The 21248-nt window shown below is 39.9% G+C and overlaps 1 protein-coding gene across 2 annotated transcripts; it reads left to right on the top strand.

Moving 5' to 3' along the window:
- Nucleotides 1-843: 843 nt before the first annotated feature.
- Nucleotides 844-20491, top strand: EXTL2 (exostosin like glycosyltransferase 2). Of its 2 annotated transcripts, XM_059375518.1 has the most exons (5): nucleotides 844-1214; nucleotides 3453-3531; nucleotides 14914-15341; nucleotides 15988-16058; nucleotides 18427-20491. In XM_059375518.1, the coding sequence occupies exons 2-5, from the start codon at nucleotides 3527-3529 to the stop codon at nucleotides 18913-18915; spliced, it is 993 nt and encodes a 330-aa protein (XP_059231501.1). In that variant the 5' UTR covers nucleotides 844-1214; nucleotides 3453-3526; the 3' UTR covers nucleotides 18916-20491. The 2 variants fall into 2 exon arrangements, with proteins under 2 accessions (XP_059231501.1, XP_059231502.1); XM_059375519.1 differs by lacking the exon at nucleotides 3453-3531.
- Nucleotides 20492-21248: the final 757 nt, after the last annotated feature.

The raw sequence follows: 21248 nt of genomic DNA, 5'->3' as shown, positions 1-21248 counted from the left end.
CGGCGGGGGCGGGGTGGGAGCTGCTAAGAGGTAACGGGGCAGAAAAAGGTGGCAACTGCTGGGTAGTTCGTGAGCCCCCCCTGCGATGCAGACACGAATAAAATCCAAAGGTGGCGGCCCACAGACTGGGATGGCTGGGAGGCTGAAGGCCCGCTCTCGCCCACCCTGACCGCCTACCACTGATATTCCCGGATGCGCGGGCGTCCAGCGCCTGCCCTTTCGCCATTTCCCCCTATTGGCATTTTTAAATCCCGGGGTCCGAGATGGCAATGCTTTAGAACCCAGGCGGCAACCTGTACTGCAGCCGCCAGTCTGCAGGAAGCGCAAGTGATGGTTTTGCCGGGGGAACTCGGGGTGCACCCAAGTCCTGGTACGCCAGTCCCCCGAAAACAGAGCCTGGCCTTCCCTTACGGCCAAGTGTGAGGCAATCAATACATGCCTTCCGAAACAATGTTAAATGAATCCAGGAGAAGCCCTTTAAAGGAAACCCCTCAGAGAGACCGCGTTGGAATTGAGGTTTGGGTAAGGCATCGCCTCCCGGACAGTCTCAATCCGCGAGCCCCTCAAAACTCTCGAGTTCGTGCAGGTCCCCTTCACTTCCAGGTCATCCCGGGGGCCGCAGCCGCGGCTGTAATTCTTGTCAGACCCTCCCTGCGCCTTTGAGGGAGGTGCTGAGGGAGCCGACCCGCCGGTGGGGCGCGAGGATGCGCGGGGCGCAGAGAGGCGAGCTCTCGGGCTTGTCCCGGGAACCCACAGTCGTTGGAACGTTCCTGCGGGCGCCTTTCCGGAAAATTGTTGGGATTAGGTCAGGTGGCCCGTCACGTGAATGATTAAAAGTTGTTACCTTGGGGAAGAAATGGGGGAGAAGGAGGACTGGCTTTTTTGGAAGTGGGCTGGAAACTACAAAACCGAGCTTCTTGGGAACTGCCTTTTAGTCTAACAGGAAGTGTAGCGTCACCGGGAGGGAGGGGCGGCCACCGGGGGACTGTCCCCTGCTTCAGGCGCTCACTTTGCGGGCGGTGTGTTTTTCAGGTTAACCGCTCAGCGCGTGAGGCAGGGCGGTTTGCACGCGGCTGGGTTTAGAAAACAAACAAACAACAACAACAAAAACAAACAAACAGAAAATGAGCGAGCGAGACGCCCCTTCCGTTCTATGAGCACCAGGCTGCAAGCAAATAAATCGGCTGGCCCCGCTGCAATCTTCTGCACTCGAGGTAGGGATATAGCAAATGCCCTCGTGTTAAAAAATGTTTTGCAGTGAGGATCTATACATGTTTTACTCTCGTTCTTGGAACTTTGTGTGAATGGGGTAGTGATTCGTTGTCTTTATTTTTGGGAAAATGTAATTTTTTTCAGTGTTCATGTTAACGAAAACTGCTGTGTAAAACAGCTAGATTCCAGAAATTAAGTTCTGTGAAGAGTATTTTTGCCTTTCTTGGCCTAGGTTTTATTATTTTAAACATAGAACTATTTTCAATTAGTAGAATTTACTTATTTTTTTTAGGAGGCTTTTATATGAGCCATAGACTTTGAATTTTACTCTCCTGCACTGCTGGGGAAATATTAAGTAGGTGCAAACTAGGTTAAAGATAAATATTTCCATGGTAATTGGGTTTTTCTCCAAAACAGCTTTATTTCAATATGATGTAACTGGGGAGGGGTGGGAGATCTAGAGAAATAGCCAAATTTCAGTAACTGATTTTCCGTATTTTCTTAATTCATCAAGGTCAGCTGCAGTTTGAGCCTGTATTTTTGCATTCCACCTCTGAAAATGAATTCTGCATTTTATTCCATATTGCTATGAATGAGAAATTGCTCAGCTGGTTTATGGAGAAATCTGCATTACCCCATTACTCCTTTCAAATACTTTTGAAATAAGTTGGAGAAATTGAAGTTTAATTTCAGTTATATTGGTTTCCTGGGACTCCCAAATTGCCCCACACCCCACCCTCAGAGATATAGATATTCCCGTGAGGGTCTTCTCCTTTCAAAAAGTGATGATGGCACTTCACATCTTTCAGTCTTAGATGACATAATTAGTGACTTTGATACTAAAGGCATTTTTTTGGAAACAAATTGAACACTAGTTAGTGAGGAAAAGTTCTACAAGTGGGAAATGTTTGCATTTCACTTCTTTTTTCATTCTGAAATATTTCGTCCATATATGTTGACCAATATATATATTGTCATATCAAAGTTAAAGTTAGTTTGTTTCATTCAGGAGTCATTTAATGAGTTTCTACTATCTGCTATGCTCTGTGCTGGTACAGGGTGGGAGGAGGAAAATAATTATAAAGCCAGTTAAGTCCAAATTCTTTCCCTGGAAGAATTTTATGGGAAGAAGCAGCTGATGTGAGGAGACGGGGTGACAGGCAAATCAGTCTAGGATTTTAGAATTGTGTGATGTTTCAGATGTGCACTAGGTAAGCCCTTGGTGTATCACAGGGAGAGAACTGTCACTCAGTGAGTCTTGATAATATACCAAGCCTTTTGTCCCAGCCATCTTGTTGCCCCTTCAGATAACTTGTTTCATGAAAGAACATTATTTTGGAAAATCGAAAAGGATTCTTCAGCTCAATTCAGATGGTCATCACAGATGCAGGATTTTGAAAGATTCCAATCATAATTCTTAATTCTTTCTTGTCTTAAAAGATTAAAAGGGGTTTCTTAGGTCATAAAAATAGATATTGTAATAAACATTTTAAAATTAATAAATGGATTTCTACCCTGAACTTTGAAATATTTGCTTAGATCATTTTCTACTAGTTAACTGCATTACATTAACTAGGCAGACTATACGATGGAAAAAAACCCAGCTTCTAAAACATGTGATTGAGGACTGTGAGAAATGAATGCAGAGCGGATGAAGGGGCAGACGCTTATCTCCAGTTAGGGTTCCAGCTCCTTTCAGGCAGTCATCAGTAAGGAATAGGAAGGATGCCATCTGTCATTCCTTAGTAATCAACCCTGGTATTTAACTGCAGCCCTATTTTAGACCCCATGATTTTTTGGATGCTTCAAATTGAATGCCCTGTGAACCTTGACTGAATAAAGAAGCTGTGATGGTGGATAAAACTACAGATTCTTAAAAATCTAGAAATCGAGTGTCAGGGTAAATTGCTAATGCATTCCAAGGTTTTCCTCCATGGTACATATATATGGCATATAGTTTTCAAATGTAAAAACACATCAGACAGGTGGGATGATATGAGTTTATTCTGCTTCTGTATACTTCCCAGAGGTGAACACAAAACATAGCAAGGTTAGCTCCAGGCTCACAGGAAGACTTTACCTATCTCACTGCCTAACTGTAATTTTTAGAACACAGAGTAACTCATTTTAATTTCTAAAAATAATCTGAAGCGTATAGGCCATGGCATTGAAAGCATTTTTAAAAATTTCCTGATGGTTGACAAAAACATCACAGAAAAATCTTTGATTTCCCCTAATAGCACCAAGAGATCCTGTTCCTATCAATTACAGAAGCCATTAAGAAAATTTTTTAAAAAGTTAAAACTTTATCATAATGAGGTAAGTACCAGTATGGGATTTTGTTTGTTTGTTTGTTTTTTAAAAATTGGGGTAAAATACACATAACATAGTATTTGCTATCTTAACCATTTTTAAGTGTGTAGTTTCAGAGTATTCAGAATATTTACATTGCTGAGCAGCCATTCTCCAGAACTTTTTCATTTGGCAGAACGGAAATGCTACACTCATCAACCAACTCACCATTTCCCCCTCCCCCCAGCCCCTGGCAACCACCATTCTACTTTTTGTCTCTTGTGAATCTTTAGATGCCTCATATCAGTTTGTCTTTTTGTGACTGGTTTATTTCACTTAGCATAATAGCCTCGAGGTTCATCCATGGTATAGCATGTGGTAGAATTTTCTTCCTTTTAAAGGCTAAAGACTATTTCATTGTACTTATATACCACACTTTGCTTAGCCATTCTTCTGTTAATGGATATTGGATTGCTTCCACGTTTTGGCTCTTGCGAACAATGCTGCTGTGCACATGAGTGTACTACCAATATTTTTCTCTAAGAAAAATTATTTCCTCTAGAGATACTCTTGTGTCCTTGGAAAACTTGAGCCAGGGTCTGTTAGAAAACTCTTTAAGGCCTCCTTTAGTCTTACCCATTGAAATAGTTCAGCATATGGAATAAAGCCAATACCCATAAAGTTGAAATATTCTTATAGACTAGAACAAAGGTGAAGATAAGAGACTACACAAGACACTGAAAATACAAAGTGGCAAAAGTGTGGAGTTTGGTGTGACCAACCACTCTTTCTGTGGCTCAGGGAGAATCACTTCATAGTCTCAATCTCCGCCATCCCATCTCTAAAATGGGGTGGATATATTTTAATTTCCTTGTCTCTTAAGATTTGAAACCTTAATGATTTGAGATATTATATAACACACAGGTGGCAGAGGTCTGACAGTTTTCATTACTATTGCTAAGCTCTGTGAGGGCAGGAACTGGGTTCTCTTTGCGTCACCATCCCTAGTGCCTGACAGTGCTGGGCACGGGGTAAGTACCTCTAAATGTTTGTTGACTGGTGGATATTTGCCATGGGGATTCGGACCTTCCTCTAATAGTTAGAAAGCTTGTATGAGCCAGGATTGCTTTGATGTAGGTATGATATCTGAAACTATTTATAAATTATAACTCATATGTATGAAATCTGTTTCTCTTAGCAATTTTGGAATGTGAGTTTATTGCTGAACACCACTGTTTTCTAAAAGAGAAGTTTCCATAGAATATTCCAGAGATCCGTTGCCTAACAATCTTGCCTTCTCTCCGTTTTCCTGTGACTGAAACAGAAGTTCAGATGAAAAACTCTATTATGCTAGAATGGTAAAAGTAATATATTTGCAGATGTACTTGGTTTCTTTTGACCCATTTCTGGAACTAATTTTGCATGGCACTGTACTGAGCTAAAAATGCTTTTCTATTTCTAGGCTTTCTTCTAAGGATGCATTGACTCCTTGGATCCTTACAAGTCATGGATGTTCCTCTTAGAAATAAGGCCTTTCCTACTCCTGCCCTAATACATGTCCCTGGAATTGGTCCTCTCCAAACATCATCGTCACCATTATCTTCATCATAGCTGCAATTAATTGGCAATTCCAGGAGAAAGATCCAAGGCTAAAGTGAACTCTCATCTTGCATAGTTTTATGTAACATAAGCTGGGCGCTTTGAGGGTAGAGAGGACCTTGCTGTCTCTCTCAGTAACAAATGGCTGGATTAAAGGAGGAGGTACTTAAAAAAAAAAAGTTCCATATAATACTTATGTGTTATTTCCTCTTAAATCAGTGATAATGAAGCAAATCCAGTTAATAGATAGTAGCTGTCTGAGAAAGTATAGAAAAGGAATCTGATGCTTTTTACAGGCTTAGGAGCTTAAAAAAAAAAAAAAAAAAAGCCAGGACTGTTGGGCAGCTTTTGCTATGAATCAAGGGGTGGGAATGAAGAGAGAAGTGGAAACACAGGTACTTACTGTCCGCTATCCCTGCTTTAAATGCTACCCTTGGTGTTCATTCAGACTTGATTTACCTATAAAGGAATGGCTCACTCTGCCTGGCTGCCAACAGGAGAACGTGATCTTTTGTGTACCCAGTACGGAAATTCTTTCCTTACAGCCTGAAGTGAGAAATGACCTGTCACAGCATCTATCTAGTCAAATGCGATATTGCAGTACATGTAGCTCTTTATCCATCTGCTTTAGCAATACTGTTGCAGAACTACAATTTCAAAATGCAGTGAGGGCCAGAACTAAGCCTTCTAAAGGACAGGCTTTAAACTGGCTGTCAGTGATCTTATATATGTAGCCAGTTTTACTGTGACCAGAAAAGACGAATTGTATTGATCCGAACAGCCAATCCATGACTCATTTGGTCCAGATTGTGGTCACCTAAATGATCCATTCTGAACACTATACAATCGATCCTAAGTACAGCAAAATCACAAGTTGAATCCCACAGTATGGACACTATTATTATTTATTACTGTAAGTCTGTCCCTACTCTTGGTTTTCCTATCCTAAATAATTTCCTATTCCTAAATACGAATAATAAAGAATATTTATTGGTAACACAAAATCAGTTAACTTATTTTGATGTGTTTAGACCTGTGAAGAAAGTGATGGGAGTTAGGAAGAGCCTTGTAAGAACAGATGGGTTCCCCAGGAGGAAGAGTGAGGGAAAAATCATTTAGGAAGCAGAAGATAGCAGTTGGTAAAGGATGAGAAAAGTGGCATGGCACTTCTAAAATAACAGTGAAAAGAATGAATTTCTTGAATATGTAGAAAATACTAAAGGCAAAGCTCTTCTCAGAATGCTGGATAGCACCTGGCAAAGACTTGTAAAGAAAAGTGACCTTTCATGTGCTATTTCTGGCATTCTGTGTTTTGCCGGGAAGTAAATTCTTAGTGTATGTGGCTTGAAATTTTAATGGAAGAGGCTTACTATGGGCAATAGTGAATGACATTTGGCAGCAGTGTTCTCAGTTTTCTTTTTCTGCCAATTGTCTTGAAGTCTAAGGAGTTTTTTTGGTCAGTGTCTGGACCCAATCTAAAATTTCATTTCTCAACTAGGTTATATTTTATTTTCTGTTGGTTTAAATCCTGTATTCTGCCTGCCAGATTAAGTCATCTAGCTTCTAATTTTTGTTAGCTCCTTGAAGTTTGGGGAAATTCACAAGGACAATATTATCTAGGAAGTGATGATTTTCCCCCAAGGCAAATCAGCTCATTCTCCCAAGAGCTTCCATAAAAATAAGGACGTGCAAAGGTATTTTAATGCAGAATATCTTTGAAAAGATTAAAAAAAAAATGAGAGTTCTGGGAGGTTTTTATTTATCAAGTAGCTTGGCCACAAAACTGAAAGTAGAAACATGGCTCGTGCTTGAGACCACATTTCTGACTGGCTGGCTAGTCACCAAATGGGGGATAACTCAGGTCTTTTGCATAGATGTTGGTTTCTTGGTTACTACCTAGTCTTAACTGGGCCTTCATTCACATTTAATTTAAGTCTTTTCTGTTAGTTTCAAGCATTTCTTATCCATTGTGGAGTTGAAGATGGTTTAAACAGAGTCCCTCACCCCATTTAACCACAGAGTTGACAGCACTCACTCAAAAAATGGGCCTGGTGCTGTCCTGGATGACAAAGACTAATGGAAACTGCCTTCCAGATACAGTCAGATTCAAAAAGGGGCATAGTCAATGGTTGTGATACCTGGGAACAAAGCCTAGTGCACCATGTTCTGAGATCCCAGGAGCACTGAGGATGGAGAGCATGAGCAGTGTTTGCAGGGGAGAGGATGTTTGAAAGAGACTTGGGAGGGACCTGGGAGTGTGAGTTCGTCAGGTGGGGACAGGAAAGGGCTTTGTAGGTGGGGAAAATAACATGTACCAGCACATGGGAGTCCTAGGCTGGCACACTGGCTGTTGGTATCGTTAAGAGCCAAGTCCTGGAATTTGGCACCATGTGTCCCTTTGCTGTGGATTGAGTGGTATGTGTCATCTGCATGCCATAAACCTGGTCAGAAACTGCTCATTAGTTGCATAGCTGTCTCTTACAACTCGTGCACGTTCACAGAAGGAAAGCCCAGGTTCTGAATTGGCCTCTGCATTCCACTGCGGAGATGATTTTACGTCTTGGCAGCTGAAGGCCCTTTTCTGAGCATCTCTATTCTATAATCATCAGTTTTTCAACAAGTACATATTTTGCAGGAGGAACCAGAGGAGAAAACAATCTGTACGACATGAGACAAATCTAGTAGTGAAATGGCAGAATAGTTATCATTCCTCTGCCATCTGTGGCATCAAAATGAAAATGACAGCTTCTCAATGTACGACGTCAGACTGCTAGCTGCTTTTCTGCTTTTATGAGTCAGAGGACATAACTAATCTTTGTTCATACTATGCTCTGGCATATTTGTTTTCAGCTTCAGTATGGATAATTGTTGCTTTTTCAGTCTGAAGGTACTAACCCCGAGGAAAGGATTATTCATTCAAAAGCTTTCCTTCTAGGGAGTTTGGATAGATGATGTAAGTAAATAAGTGACTAGTGGGTCTTTGAAAATTCAGATTGCTTGGTCCATTTAGAGACACCCATTAGAGAATTGCAACTGTCACTTTATAGACTATGCATTATTTACTTTCTTACTTTTATACCCACATTTAAGACATTTTTTTTAGCATCTCAAATAATGCTCTTCCAAAAGCTATTCAACTCTCAGATGTTAAAAAATTTCTGACATGGTGACCCCACAGTTCCACTCCCAAGTACATACCTAAGAGAAATGAAAACATGGTCACATAAAAAACTTGTCCATGAATGTTCATAAGCAGCATTACTCATAATAGCAAAATGGGGAAACAACCCAAATGTCCAGCTACTGATAGATAAACAAAATGTGTTCTATCTATGTGGGAATGGAATGCTACGTGGCAATAAAAAAACATGAGCGAGGTACTTTCATATATATATGAGGACATGGATGAACCTTGAAGACATTCTGCTAAGGGAAGAAAGCTGGTCACAACAACCACACATCTGATTCCATTTATATGCAATGTTCAGAATAGGCAAATCTATGGAGACAGGAAGTAGACTAGCAATTGCCTGGTGGTGGGGAAGGGCGAGGTTGGGGGAGATGAGAACAGGGTGTGGGGGGGAATGACTGCTAATGAATGGGTCTGAGGCTTCTCTTGGGGATGTAGAAAATGTGTTAAAATTAGAGTGTGGTGCTGGTTGCACAATCCCGTGAATACAGTGAAAGCCACCGAAGTGTTTAGTTGACCCTCAAACAACATGGGTTTGAACTGTGCATGTCCCTTATGTGCAGGTATTTTTTAATAAATACAGTACAGTGCTATAAATGGACTTTATTTTCCTTATGATTTTCTTAATAACATTGCCTTTTCTCTTGCTTACTTTATTGTAAGTATGCAGTCTATAATACGCATAACATACAAACTGTGTTAATCCAATTTTTGTGTTACACTAAGGCTTCTGGTCAACAGTAGGCTACTAGTAGTTAAGTCTTGGGGGAGTTAAAAGTTATATGTGGGTTTTGATTGTGCCGAGTAGAGTAGTTGGTGTCCCTAATACCTGTGTTATTCAAGAGTCAACTGTACTTTAAGTGTGTGAGATTTAGGGTATATTAAATAAATCTTAACAGAGTTGTAAAAAACACTCCAGCATACCAAGCATAAATATTTATATTATTGTACAGATAGTGACAGTCTTGTGTGGTGATACTTTGCTACACCATTGCAGAATTTACCATAACACAGGGGGAAGAGTTCTGGACGATGCCATCAGGAGATCTGGATTCTTGTGCTGGGTCTGCTGCTGGTGTGCTGGGTCTGCTGCTGGTGTGCTGGGTGTGTGAGCCAAGGCTAGTTTCTCATGCCTGGACCTTGAGTTCTTTCTGAAGTAAGGAAGTGACTTAGAGCTCTGAGCTGTCTTTTGGCTTATATGTTTGTACAGTAAAGTGTATAAATACTGGGGCAGTTTTGGATCAGTGGCTTTACCCCTTATTGTTTGAGTAGAACCAGGGTGGTAAGGTGTTCAGAGGCCACCTGGCTAGCAGTCCTTCCCTGATCATGTTCAGGTACATCGTGTTATGTAAAGTAGTTGTAGAGCAGGGTTTTCAACCTCAACATTACTAGCATGTGAAGCTGGATAATTCTTCCCTTTGGAGGGGTGTCCTGTCCATTGCAGGATATTAGCAGCTACTCTGATGTCTGCCCACTCAATAGCATCTCTACTTCAGTCCTGACAATCGAAATTGGCTCCAGTCTTTGCTATGTGTCACCCAGAGGATAGAGTCATCCCCCCATTGAAAACTCCTGGTGTAGAAGATTCTAGAATAACAATATGAAAATAACTAAAAGGATATGCTCTCTACCTATGAAGAACTAGTAAGTTAACGTATATGCAAAAAATATCATTGGGGAGGTCTTTGATTCAGATGATCAGGAGAAGAGGAAGGAAGACATTTTGTTTTGTTTTGCTGCCATTTACTGTATTTATTAAAGTCACATTTAATCTATGGTAGTCATGGATTGGAGAAAGGCAGAGAAGGATTAGTTAAGCTGTCAGATCCTTTTTAGAATGAGACAGGGTGTCAGTAAATATATACAGACATTAAAAACAAACAAACAAACAAACAAACCAAGGATGCCTGGGTGGCTCAGATGGTTAAGCGTCTGCCTTCTGCTGAGGTCATGATCCCAGGGTCCTGGTTTGAGTCCCGCATCGGGCTTCCTGCTCAGTGGAGAGCCTGCTTCTCCCTCTCTCTCTCTGTCTCTCATGAATAAATAAATAAAATCACAAAAAAAAAAAAAAGAATAAAAGTCTTAAGAAGAGGGCATAGGAGTTGAGGGCAAAAGAACTGGGAGGAGCCTCCATTTACTTCTGGTTCTTTCCATGTAAGATGTAGACTATCCTAGATGTGTTCTTCCTTGTATCTCCTGTTCAAAGCTCAAAGCTGTGAATTTGGTGGTAAGTTCTTTCTCTGGAAAAAGAATAGAAGAAAGCTAGAACCTGAAATCCAGATAGCCAGTGGAGTCATCGTTATTCTCCAGACTGATCTGAAACTGTTTCTAGAGGGCTTACCGTGGAGTTCCAAACTTCACCTGTTCTCAAAGTATAGACTTGCTGCTTGCCCTGCAGTCTCTGAAATTCTTGTTCTTCTTGCTTTTCTGTACAGACTAAAAATTTACATGATTGTATTGGGTTGCATTATTTAGTAAATACCATAAGAAATATTTATGCTGTGTTTCTAAAGATAAATTATTCACATCTCCCAACACATTTTTTGATACAGGTAAAACAGGGATTAGGAGTTATCTGAAGGAGGAAATTTCTATGATGGTCATGGGGCTAAATCCTACTTAAAAGTATAGGTTAAAGTAAAATACTCGTGTGTGTCTTCAACAATAGCTATAGTAGGGTATATAATTACATAATTATATATAAATATAATTACATAATTATATTTATAGTAGACTATAGTAATTAATTTCATTACTTTTTCTACACTAATGTTGCCAGATAGTTACCCATATCTGCTTTAGAAACTAGAAACACCTTGGTGTAAGTTTTGCAATAGGCTATTCCTACTCGGCTATAGAAAATGAACACAAAGATCTTAATCAGGGCATATTTTAATGCAATTTTTGGGTGATTCTTTCCTCTGAGTGTTTATAGCTAGCCATTTTTATGCAGAACTGAAAAATGTGTTTTATGAGACCTGCTTTTGATTCAATATATTAGAAGAATTTTCAAGGCCTTTGAACCAAGATTATTAATTCATAATGGGTTTTCCTTGGTTGATTAGATTAACAGTATGTGTTGTTTTAGTAAGAGGGTATATGCAATGAAAAACATAGTATTCTACAGCATTAAATTACTGTCCTTGAAAAATAATCATAATAAGCTGAGGTTACTTCAAATATAATTCATTTTATTCATATCTTGAGTGAGGCCATGATAAAAGGAGAAACATAAAATTGCTTTTCTTAACAGAACATGCCGCAGAGAAAGTCCAGGGGAGAATATTCTTTGAAAACTCTGAAAAGGTTACTACAAGGTAACATTGCTTTCCAAATCTGGACTATTGCCAAGTGAGAGCTGCTGAATGACAATGACCATCCCCTTGATCTTATACATAAGCTTTTCTTTGCTTGCACAGGCCTCAATGCACTCTCCAATCTTGGAGCCAATGCCCCTAGCCCTGTCATAATTCTCCATTCCCCATTCTCATACACTTCAAATGGAGATGTTAAAGGCATGGTCCATATGGTCTCTCTATGTCCTTGCTGAACTGTATATGGAGAAACCATTTCTACAATTGCAAAACACTCCTTACCACATGAAACATGATCACGGGAGTGGGATTGTCACTTGAATTCCACCACGGCTAAATCTCCTCCATGAAAAACAAAAGGCTGGCTGAACATCATTTGGAAATTAAAGTGAGATTTCACTGGGAATCTAATCTGGAGATGGGAAGATATAGATTACAGTTTTAGGATTGGCTGCGGTACGGCGGTCTGGCTGCACGCGCCCAGTTAAATGACAGAATGTGGAGTCAAGAGCATAGGCATCCACACACAATGAACTTTTCTAAGGAGACGGCAACAACCAAAACTAAACTGTACAGAGGCAGTGGTATGCAAAACAGAGAGGGTGGCTTGGTGCCATTGGCATACCGCTGCTGGGAGGGAGCAGTAAGTAGTTTCCTCCAGCTTTATCACATTTGTCTACATTGTGGAATAAATGAGAGTATTCTTTTATTATATCATCTAAGAAGAGAAAATTTTTAAAGATTTTTAGAATTTATTTATTTGAGAGAGAGCACAAGCTGGGGAAGAGGCAGAGGAAGAGGCAGATACCCTACTGAGTAGGGAGCCCAATGGGGGGCTTGATCCCAGGACCCTGGGATCCTGATCTGAGCCTAAGGCAGTTGCTTAACCGACTTAAATTGCTTAACCCAGGCCCCCCTAAGAAGAGAAATTGTATTAAAGATAATAAGAGAAGGGTGCCTGGGTGACTCAGTGGGTTAAAGCCTCTGCCTTCGGCTCAGTTCATGATCCCAGGATCCTGGGATCGAGCCCGGCATTGGGCTCTCTGCTCAGTGGGGAGCCTGCTTCCCTTCCTCTCTCTCTGCCTGCCTCTCTGCCTACTTGTGATCTCTTTCTGTCAAATAAATAAATAAAATCTTTAAAAAAAATAAGAGAGTGTAAATGATGGATCCATTAAAGTCATCAAGAATAGTATTTCATTCTTTCCACTTCTAAGATCTATTTTTTTCTTAGAGGTTTTTGTTTGTTTGTTTGTTTGTTTATTTTTAAGAGGTAGAGGCTTTAACCCACTGAGCCACCCAGGTGCCCTTAAAGGTTTTTCTAAATGATTTTTGTTTTCTGTCTTTTTATGGGTATCTTTGAATATTCTTGCTCCTCATTTCTGGCTTTTGTACTTGAACAGAACAGTTGAATAGCTCTAGGATATATATGCTGAGATGTGTAAGAAGGCTCAGCTGCCAAAATACACAATAAGGACTCACCTAGAAGGCTTATGGAGGCCTGTGGAGGAGCAAGTAAAGTCAAATCAGAAGCAGAACTAGCAGAATAGTAATGATAGCAGTAAACCCGAGTAACAGTGGAAGTTGATAGTGCTCAGAAGAAGGCAGCAGGGATGATAGTAAACTGTGTTGGAGGCTAGGGAATCAGAGCTTCTGGGTCTCTGTAAAACCGCCTAGTCGATTCTGTCTTTTCTTACATACGTGACTGAGAGGTCTGATCAGCCAGGAACGTGTGACCAGTGAATGTCCAGACAACGTTCATCAGATGTTCACCTACTGTTCTGTGACCTTTGCAGGTGGATCCTTTAGGTATAGTGAGGAATAGGAGAGTATGTAGCTGCTTACAGTACCTTCTGAGCCTCCTGGACTGTGAGAGAGGGTGATTCGGAAGCTCCAGAGTCCTCCATCCATTCAGCCTGAATTTATATCAAGCAGTACATTCCTTAGCCCATAATGAGGAACAGCCTGGCCCTGGCAGCAGATTTTCTTGGGTATAGAGTTCAGATCCATTTCTTAGTGGCTTCATAAGATAGTTAACCCAAGTATCCAGGCTGTAGTAAAAGATAAACTAGATCCTGTTCCTGCCCTGATCAAAACCTTCTAATGGCTTCCCATCTCAATTAGAATAAAATCGATACTCCCTATTTGGCTGACAAGATCCCTGGTCATCTGGCCCTTACTCTGATGTATTCTCTTTGTTACCACTACACTAACTTATCTTTGAGCTTACTTTTCATCTGCCTCTCTCTACTATTTCCTCTGGGTCTAATAGCAGAGACTTTAACTTATTCATTGCTCAATTCACAGATCCTAGAACAGTGCCTGGTACCGTAAGCACTCATAACTATTTGTTTCTTTTACTGAGTGAATAAGTACATACCATGATATGTGAAGCATATAGTAGACGGCCTGATAAGTAGTAAACCCACTATAATTGTTTGTTGCTGGTGCTGCTACCATTATTATCTGCTTCCTTCATTTGGCTTCTGCCTATGATTTCATTTGGGAAGAAGTTTGCTACCAAAAAGTACTTTTAAATTTTGCACATTAGAGTGTAACTGACCTTTGAACAATGTGAGGCCAATGCCCCACACAGTCGAAAATCCACATACAACTTGTGACTCTCCCAAAACTTAACAACTAATAGCCTACCATTGACCAGAACCCTTACCTATAACATAGTTGATGAACACTTATTTTCTATGTGTATTATATACTATATTCTTACAATAAAGTAAGTCAGAAAAGTGGAAATGTTGTTAAGAAAATCATAAGAGAAAAATTCACTGATGGTCCTGGGCTTGATTTACTGAAAAAAATCCACATATTAAGTGGGCCCATGCAGTTCAAACCTGTGCTGTTCAAAGTCCTGCTGTAGATGTGTATCAGAACATCAGGTTGTACACTTTAAATAGACACCATTCTTACATCACTGATAGTAAAGCAGTTTAAAGGATTAGTGCAGTACTAAGAGAAAGGTAACCCAATTTAAAAAGATTGTCCTCAGTCCAAATTCTTCATGCGAAAATGAGGGCAGATTTTAGAAATACACGGCCAATTCTTCTGGCTTGTGTGTAGATGAGCTTCAGTCCACAACCGCGAAAGCAAGCAGGCCCAGAAGGGCAGGTCTAGTCACGGCCACTTTTCATTTTTCCCTTAGGCCTAGTCGCCCTACCAAAGAGGCAGGGAGAACTGAATGCAAATCAACTCAAATAAGATTTACCTCCATGCTCCTTGAAAAAGCAAAACCAAAAACGTGGTAACTAGGGAGAGCACTAATACTGCATTTTATTGCGGTTTCTATTCCAGGTGTTGCCACATCTGCAAACTTCCCGGGCGAGTGATGGGCATTCGCGTGCTTCGCTTCTCTTTGGTCGTCATCCTCGTGCTGCTGCTTGTAGCCGGGGCTTTGACCAGTTTACTTCCAAATATCAAGGAAGACAAGATGCTCACGTTGCGCAGGGAAATAAAATCCCAGGGCAAGTCTGCCCCGGATTCCTTTACTCTAATAATGCAGACGTACAACAGAACAGATCTCTTGCTGAGACTCTTAAATCACTATCAGGCCGTGCCATATCTGCATAAAGTGATCGTGGTGTGGAACAACGTTGGGGAGAAGGGACCAGATGAGTTATGGAACTCTCTAGGGCCTCACCCTGTCCCTGTGATCTTCAAACTGCAGACAACAAACAGGATGAGAAATCGACTCCAAGTCTTTCCTGAACTGGAAACCACTGGTGAGTTGCTGCTGGGGTCCTAGCCGGCCTGGGCTGTGCTCCCCAGAGCAGGGGGGCAGATGTGTGGCTTTCCGGCCTTCTGCTTGTCCTGACCATGTGGAGAAAGCAGGGAGAGGAAATCAAAAGAAAGCACTCTGGAAAACTTAAGGGACAGTTTTCAAGGTGCCAAGCAGCAGTTTCATAGGGAAGAAATCACAGACGTCTTGCAATGGTGACAAAGAGGTTAATGTGAATGAGATCTAATTACATTATTACTGTTTCACAGAAAGTAGTAAAATGCCATTCAGCTTACACTTCATGTATTATTTTTGCTACCTCCCTTTTCCTTCCATCTAGAGCAGTTTCAGAAGCATGGTAATTTGCTTAAAAGATGCTCAGTTTTATTTGTTTATAGGTTCATTTGTTTCTAGGGTAATGGATGAGAGTTGCATGATAGTTTTCTCCTCAGACAATTATTAATATCAATTACAATTCAAATAAGCACTTTTTCTGCTAGACAAATCTCTCCAGAAATACATTTCTTGTTTACCAATTTTGTTCAGGAAATTATTCATTTGAATAAATCTATCTAGGCACCGTTGTTCATTACTAGTTTTGTTTTCAGTTCCAAACTGTTGTGTATAAATTTTTTTTCCTTTTGTTGCAGCGGTGTTAATGGTAGACGATGACACGCTAATTAGTGCCCAAGACCTTGTCTTTGCTTTCTCAGTTTGGCAGGTAATGTTGCTCTGTCCTTTATGACTTCATCAGTATAAAGTTTTCTCTAGGGTTTAGTCGGGCAGCGTGGTTTATTGTGGGAGTCATCTCAATCAGTGTAGACAGGATTTATCTTAGAGACAGATACATTTGTTGCATGGTAATCAACATGTCTCGTGTTCATTTAAGCCAGCCTGCAAGTTGTGGTATCTTTTATCTATATTCGATTTATATTTGATATGGGGGAGAAGAGCTAGAACTACCTTCCAGAGAACAATGAGGAAATGATCTGGTATAGCAAAGACTAGAGTCTAGAGATATTTTTCTTTAAGGCCACAGATCTGTGTCTCAAATGAGAAGTATATTTCTATACAGAAGTATTAATATTATATATAACTTCCTTTAAATGAAAGCGTTTATTACACCCACAAAATTTAATCCTATTGCTGGGACAACTTTTTAGGAATTAGTGATAGTAATAATTCCACATGCATCATTGTGGTGGTAGTTTTATTTATTTATTTATTTATTTATTTATTTTGTTTTTTCCCCCTAAATCCTAGCTAGGATAAACAGGCATAAATTGTTCACTATTCTGTGAACACAATTCTTTGCTACTGAGTATGTGTATGTTTTCAAGGTGCCAAACTACTTCAAAGCGAACTACTGTTATGTCTAATAGTAGTTGGCTTTTACAAGTTGCAGAAACCAGGACTGAACACCAGTTTTCTGAAGATATGTCAAAGAATTAAACACTGTGCTACCCAATAAATGGTCTAATTTGCGCTACAGTAACCCTCCTTAATTAGTTACATGCTATATAAGAACCTTAGATATTAATGGTAAGTGGTCATGGTACTCAGCAGATATCAGCACTCTCAAAACTTCAGTTTCTGACTTTATGCCAAGATCAAAACCTTTTTTTCCCCCAACAGCAGTATTTCCAGCCCTGTAAATAAAGCTTCTTAAGCAAAAAAATTCTAACATAACATTCCAGCTGTGAAATTTCTATTTCAGGTAAAAAAAAATCAATTTACCTTAAATGTCAGGGATGGGCAGGGTGGGGGAATAAAAGAACTGTGTTTCATTAGAAAATCCAAGTAATATGGATAAATATGATTTTGGGGTTCATAGAAGAATAAACAAGAACAGTTTCAATCCATTGCCCAAGGTAACCTGATTCCTAAAGTTCAGTCCCATCAGTACGTGACATAGTGGAGTGATTCAGGGAATAGAGGCAGGCAAGGCTGGAGTGGACATCTAGCGTGGCTTTGTGCTCACTGGTTACCACTGAATCGTGCTATGACTTTTCCTCCTTTGGACCTGTGAGGTCCTCCTTTGGACCTGTGGAACCAGATTCACTCTCCTAGATGATGTCAATGGCACTTCCTCTCTGAAGCCCCCCCACACTTTATCCTTGACTCCCTGCCCATTCCCTTTGCCTCCCAGCAACACAGCTGTCACCCTGTCCTCAGTGCTTCCAACAGGCTCACCCAACTGTGCATACAACCATCTCACACTATGGAATTCCTTATCCACACAGCTGGATCATACCCTCCCCAGATGATGACTTGTTTGGAAAGGGATTTAACCCAGCCTGGTGTGTGTGTGTGTGTCCCTAGTTTAATGTCTGTTCAGGAAATGAGTGAAACACAAATTACTTATGAGATTGAACTAAATTAACTCTATAAATTCTTCTTTTCTGTGATTCACTGGTTTTCTCTTGTTTACTGGGTTTTGTTTCAGTTTTAGTTACTCTCATCTTAATTTTATGGTTTTGCTACTATCCTTTCTTCAAAGATTCTGATGTGTCATTATATATATATATGTATATATATATATATTTTACTGGTATCTTTAAAAAGGAAACACCCAAGCTGAGAAGAGAGAAAAATATAACGTTGTTTAAGATCAACAGTGACTTTCAGGAATATTGAAATCAACATGGAAAAACAGTAGAACCCTACCCGTAGAGTCACAATTTTATATGCTCCTAAGAGATTGAAACAGCTTTTCAAAATAATTTATCTTCTTATCTCCTATATTAAATAGCATTCATACAGTCAGCTTCTTTTGAAGCAAATTTAGAAGAACCAGACTCTTTGGTGACTAGATTTTATTAATGTCAGAGAACGTTTGAATTTAGAGAACATTTGTAAGGTTAGAAATTTTGTTAGCAATTTGGGTTGCGATGGAATTTTGACCTGCAAATGTATCAGGGCATAGGTTTATGAAGTCCCCAGAGTTATATGAAATTGAGATGTAGAAGTCAAGAATAAAATAAAATTGGTATGTCAGTTTAATTATCTCTGTAATAAATCATTGCCTTTCTCACCATGTCTGCTCTCAAGAAATGCCACCCTTAATTGTTCTTTTTCCACCTTTTCAGCAATTTCCTGATCAAATTGTAGGATTTGTTCCTAGAAAGCATGTATCTACATCATCAGGTGTCTACAGTTATGGAGGGTTTGAACTGCAAACACCAGGGTTTGGAAATGGCGACCAGTACTCTATGGTGCTGATTGGAGCCTCCTTCTTCAATAGCAAATACCTTGACCTGTTTCAGAGGCAACCGGCTGCTGTCCATGCCTTGATAGATGAAATCCAGAACTGTGATGATATTGCCATGAATTTTATCATTGCCAAGAACACCGGGAAGACTTCAGGGGTATTTGTGAAACCTGTAAACATGGGCAATTTAGAAAAAGAGTCTAACGGTGGCTATCCTGGAATGTGGCATCGAGCTGAGCACTTTCTGCAGCGGTCTTACTGTATAAATAAGCTTGTTAGTATCTACGACAGCATGCCCTTAAAATACTCCAACATCATGATTTCTCAGTTTGGTTTTCCCTATGCCAACCACAAAAGTAAAATATGAAACTTAAACAAAAACAAACCTCCAAACTGCTTAGTATTTGAGTAGCTTCTCTTTGCTGGATTGGTGTTTTGTTTTGTTGGGGGGGGTGTTGTTTTGTTTTGTTTTGTTTTAAGCAACATCATGAAATTTTATCCACTACAGAAAGTCTCTGCAAAGGAAAAAAATGTACCGTGCTTCTAGGACATAAAATTCCCAGGAACTTCAAAAACCAAGAAGCTGGTACTCTCAAGATAGATCTTTTTGCAAGGAATTTTCATCCCCGGATAGAACTCCTTGGTCAGCAATTTTATTGTTTACATTCTGAGACTGTTCTCCAATTTCTTTGACTCCTGGCATTTGCCTTAAGGACCCATAGCAAGTTGTCTCCAGGATCAGAAACTCCAGAAAAGCATTTCTCCACTTTCCCCTGAAGGATGATTGTTTTCATTTGAAGCCTGAAATGCATCAGTGTAGAGAAAAGCCATGTGAAGGTAGAATAGTCTCCATCTCTTAGAAAAACAAGTGGAAAACCCATGAATCCCAGTGCTTTCATTGTGGTCTTCGCAAGCAGCCCTTTTCAGCACTAACTCTGCCAGCATGGTTTTGATGCAACCATCAGGGCTTTGATTTCGTTGATAAGTCCATTGTGACTGGGAGAGTTCATTTTAGTAGCTGAAGGATGTCTAGCTGTTTGCTTGATTTTTGTGAATATTTACCGCATGGATCACAAAAAAATGCAGCCTGTGTTTCTTATGTGCAACTTCTATGCAGCAAGGAGCAAATGTGTTTCCAGATTCAGGTAGTGCATTGTGTCCCTGAATCTGACCATGAGAGTGTACGTTAATTCTTATATTTCACATAAACTGTGTGTTGTTTAAGAAACTTAAAATCTTCCAAAAGAACGGTTATTAGGAACTGACGAAAGTTACAATCCATAGTATCAAAAGATCTTTATTGTTAGGCATAGGTTACCTCATGGATACTAAAGAGTTATGTGTATTATACACAAAGGTAATCTCTCGTATTCAGAGCTACTGCTGCTTTTTTTCCCCCCCCAAAAAGACTCAAGGCATTCATCATGATGATATTTTGATTACATACAGGAAAGAAATAACTGAATCGTAACAGAGGAATTTTACAGGGAGTCTGCGTCGGTAAATTAACTCGCTCACTCTGTGAATTAGTATCTGTGTTGCACATGGTGTCTGCGTTTCGTCCTTGTTCACACCAGTAGCAAGGAATACTTAATTAAGCCCATCTTCTACTTTCTCCTCTTCCTGTTCCCTCTCGTCCTCCTATAATGTCATTGTATTATCACATTTGCAAAACTGTGAAAATATTATAATAATCATGGTTAATGTTCCAACAATGAGGTCTCGAGGTCTCTGTGCAGTTAGTGTAGTATATGTTGTTTCTTTACGTTGGCATGTGTATGTGTCTTAATGCAGTCAGATAAAGCCAGTAGAACCCAGAACCTCACTAAAAACCTATAATGTTCACTATCTGCTTTGGCCAACCTTGGTAGTGATTTTTTGCCTCTTGGAATTCACCTGGGAGATAAATAAAATAAACTTCTACCATGCAGATGTTCTCTTAATTAAGCAGACTCACATTTTTGTTGTCCGTATTTTTAAAAATTTTTAAATAATCTATTGCTCGGGGTAAAGCAGAGGCATTGGCTACATTCCCCAGGGGGAAATTCTCCAGTGGGAAAATATTCCTGGATTTTATTTCCCATTTTGTATTCTCAAACTTGTCTTAAGCACCACGAAAGTTAATCATATCATGTTTTCAGACATAGAGCAAATATGATCACAAATTGAAGTTCACTCTATGATATAGAGGACTTTGCATTGTGGCTTTGATTCTACTGAAAATCTTCCTCTGCATGCCTCTTATTCTTGCTCCAAGTGATTGGGAGAAGAGATGATGCTCAGGTATGAAACTGCACAAGGAAAGCAATGTAGCTTAGAGGCTAGGTGTGCCAGGGGAGTATCTGGACTCAAATCCTTCCTAGATCTCACATTTACTTAACTTCTTGGAGTATTGGTTTCCTCATCTGCAAAAAAATGCGAGTCCTCTCTATGTAGGGGTTTGCTTTAAGAAGTAAAGGGAATAACTTATTTCAACGTAGCACAATGCCTTGCCCATTTTAATGGCCAATAAATTAAGGCCTTTGGGGTAAGTTTTGCTAATAAGTGCAGTCAATTCTACAACTCAGCACCTAGGTATTAGAAAGCCCCTAGGCCCACCAGGTGAGATATTCAAGAAATTATTCCTGTATAACAATGGGCAGAGAACCACGGCAATTTTCAGGTCATTTTCTTTATTTCAAATGCCCCTCTTCTTATTCT

Source organism: Mustela nigripes, chromosome 14, assembly GCF_022355385.1.
Source record: "Mustela nigripes isolate SB6536 chromosome 14, MUSNIG.SB6536, whole genome shotgun sequence".
Taxonomy (NCBI): Eukaryota; Metazoa; Chordata; class Mammalia; order Carnivora; family Mustelidae; genus Mustela; species Mustela nigripes.
This window is presented reverse-complemented; position numbering and strand designations above follow the sequence as displayed.

What these genes read in the sequence shown, in the direction of transcription:
- EXTL2 (XM_059375518.1), top strand. An exon ending in TCCTGAACTGGAAACCACTG is followed by an intron (nt 15,342 to 15,987) that starts GTGAGTTGCTGC and finishes CTTTTGTTGCAG; the next exon opens with CGGTGTTAATGGTAGACGAT. An exon ending in TTGCTTTCTCAGTTTGGCAG is followed by an intron (nt 16,059 to 18,426) that starts GTAATGTTGCTC and finishes CCACCTTTTCAG; the next exon opens with CAATTTCCTGATCAAATTGT.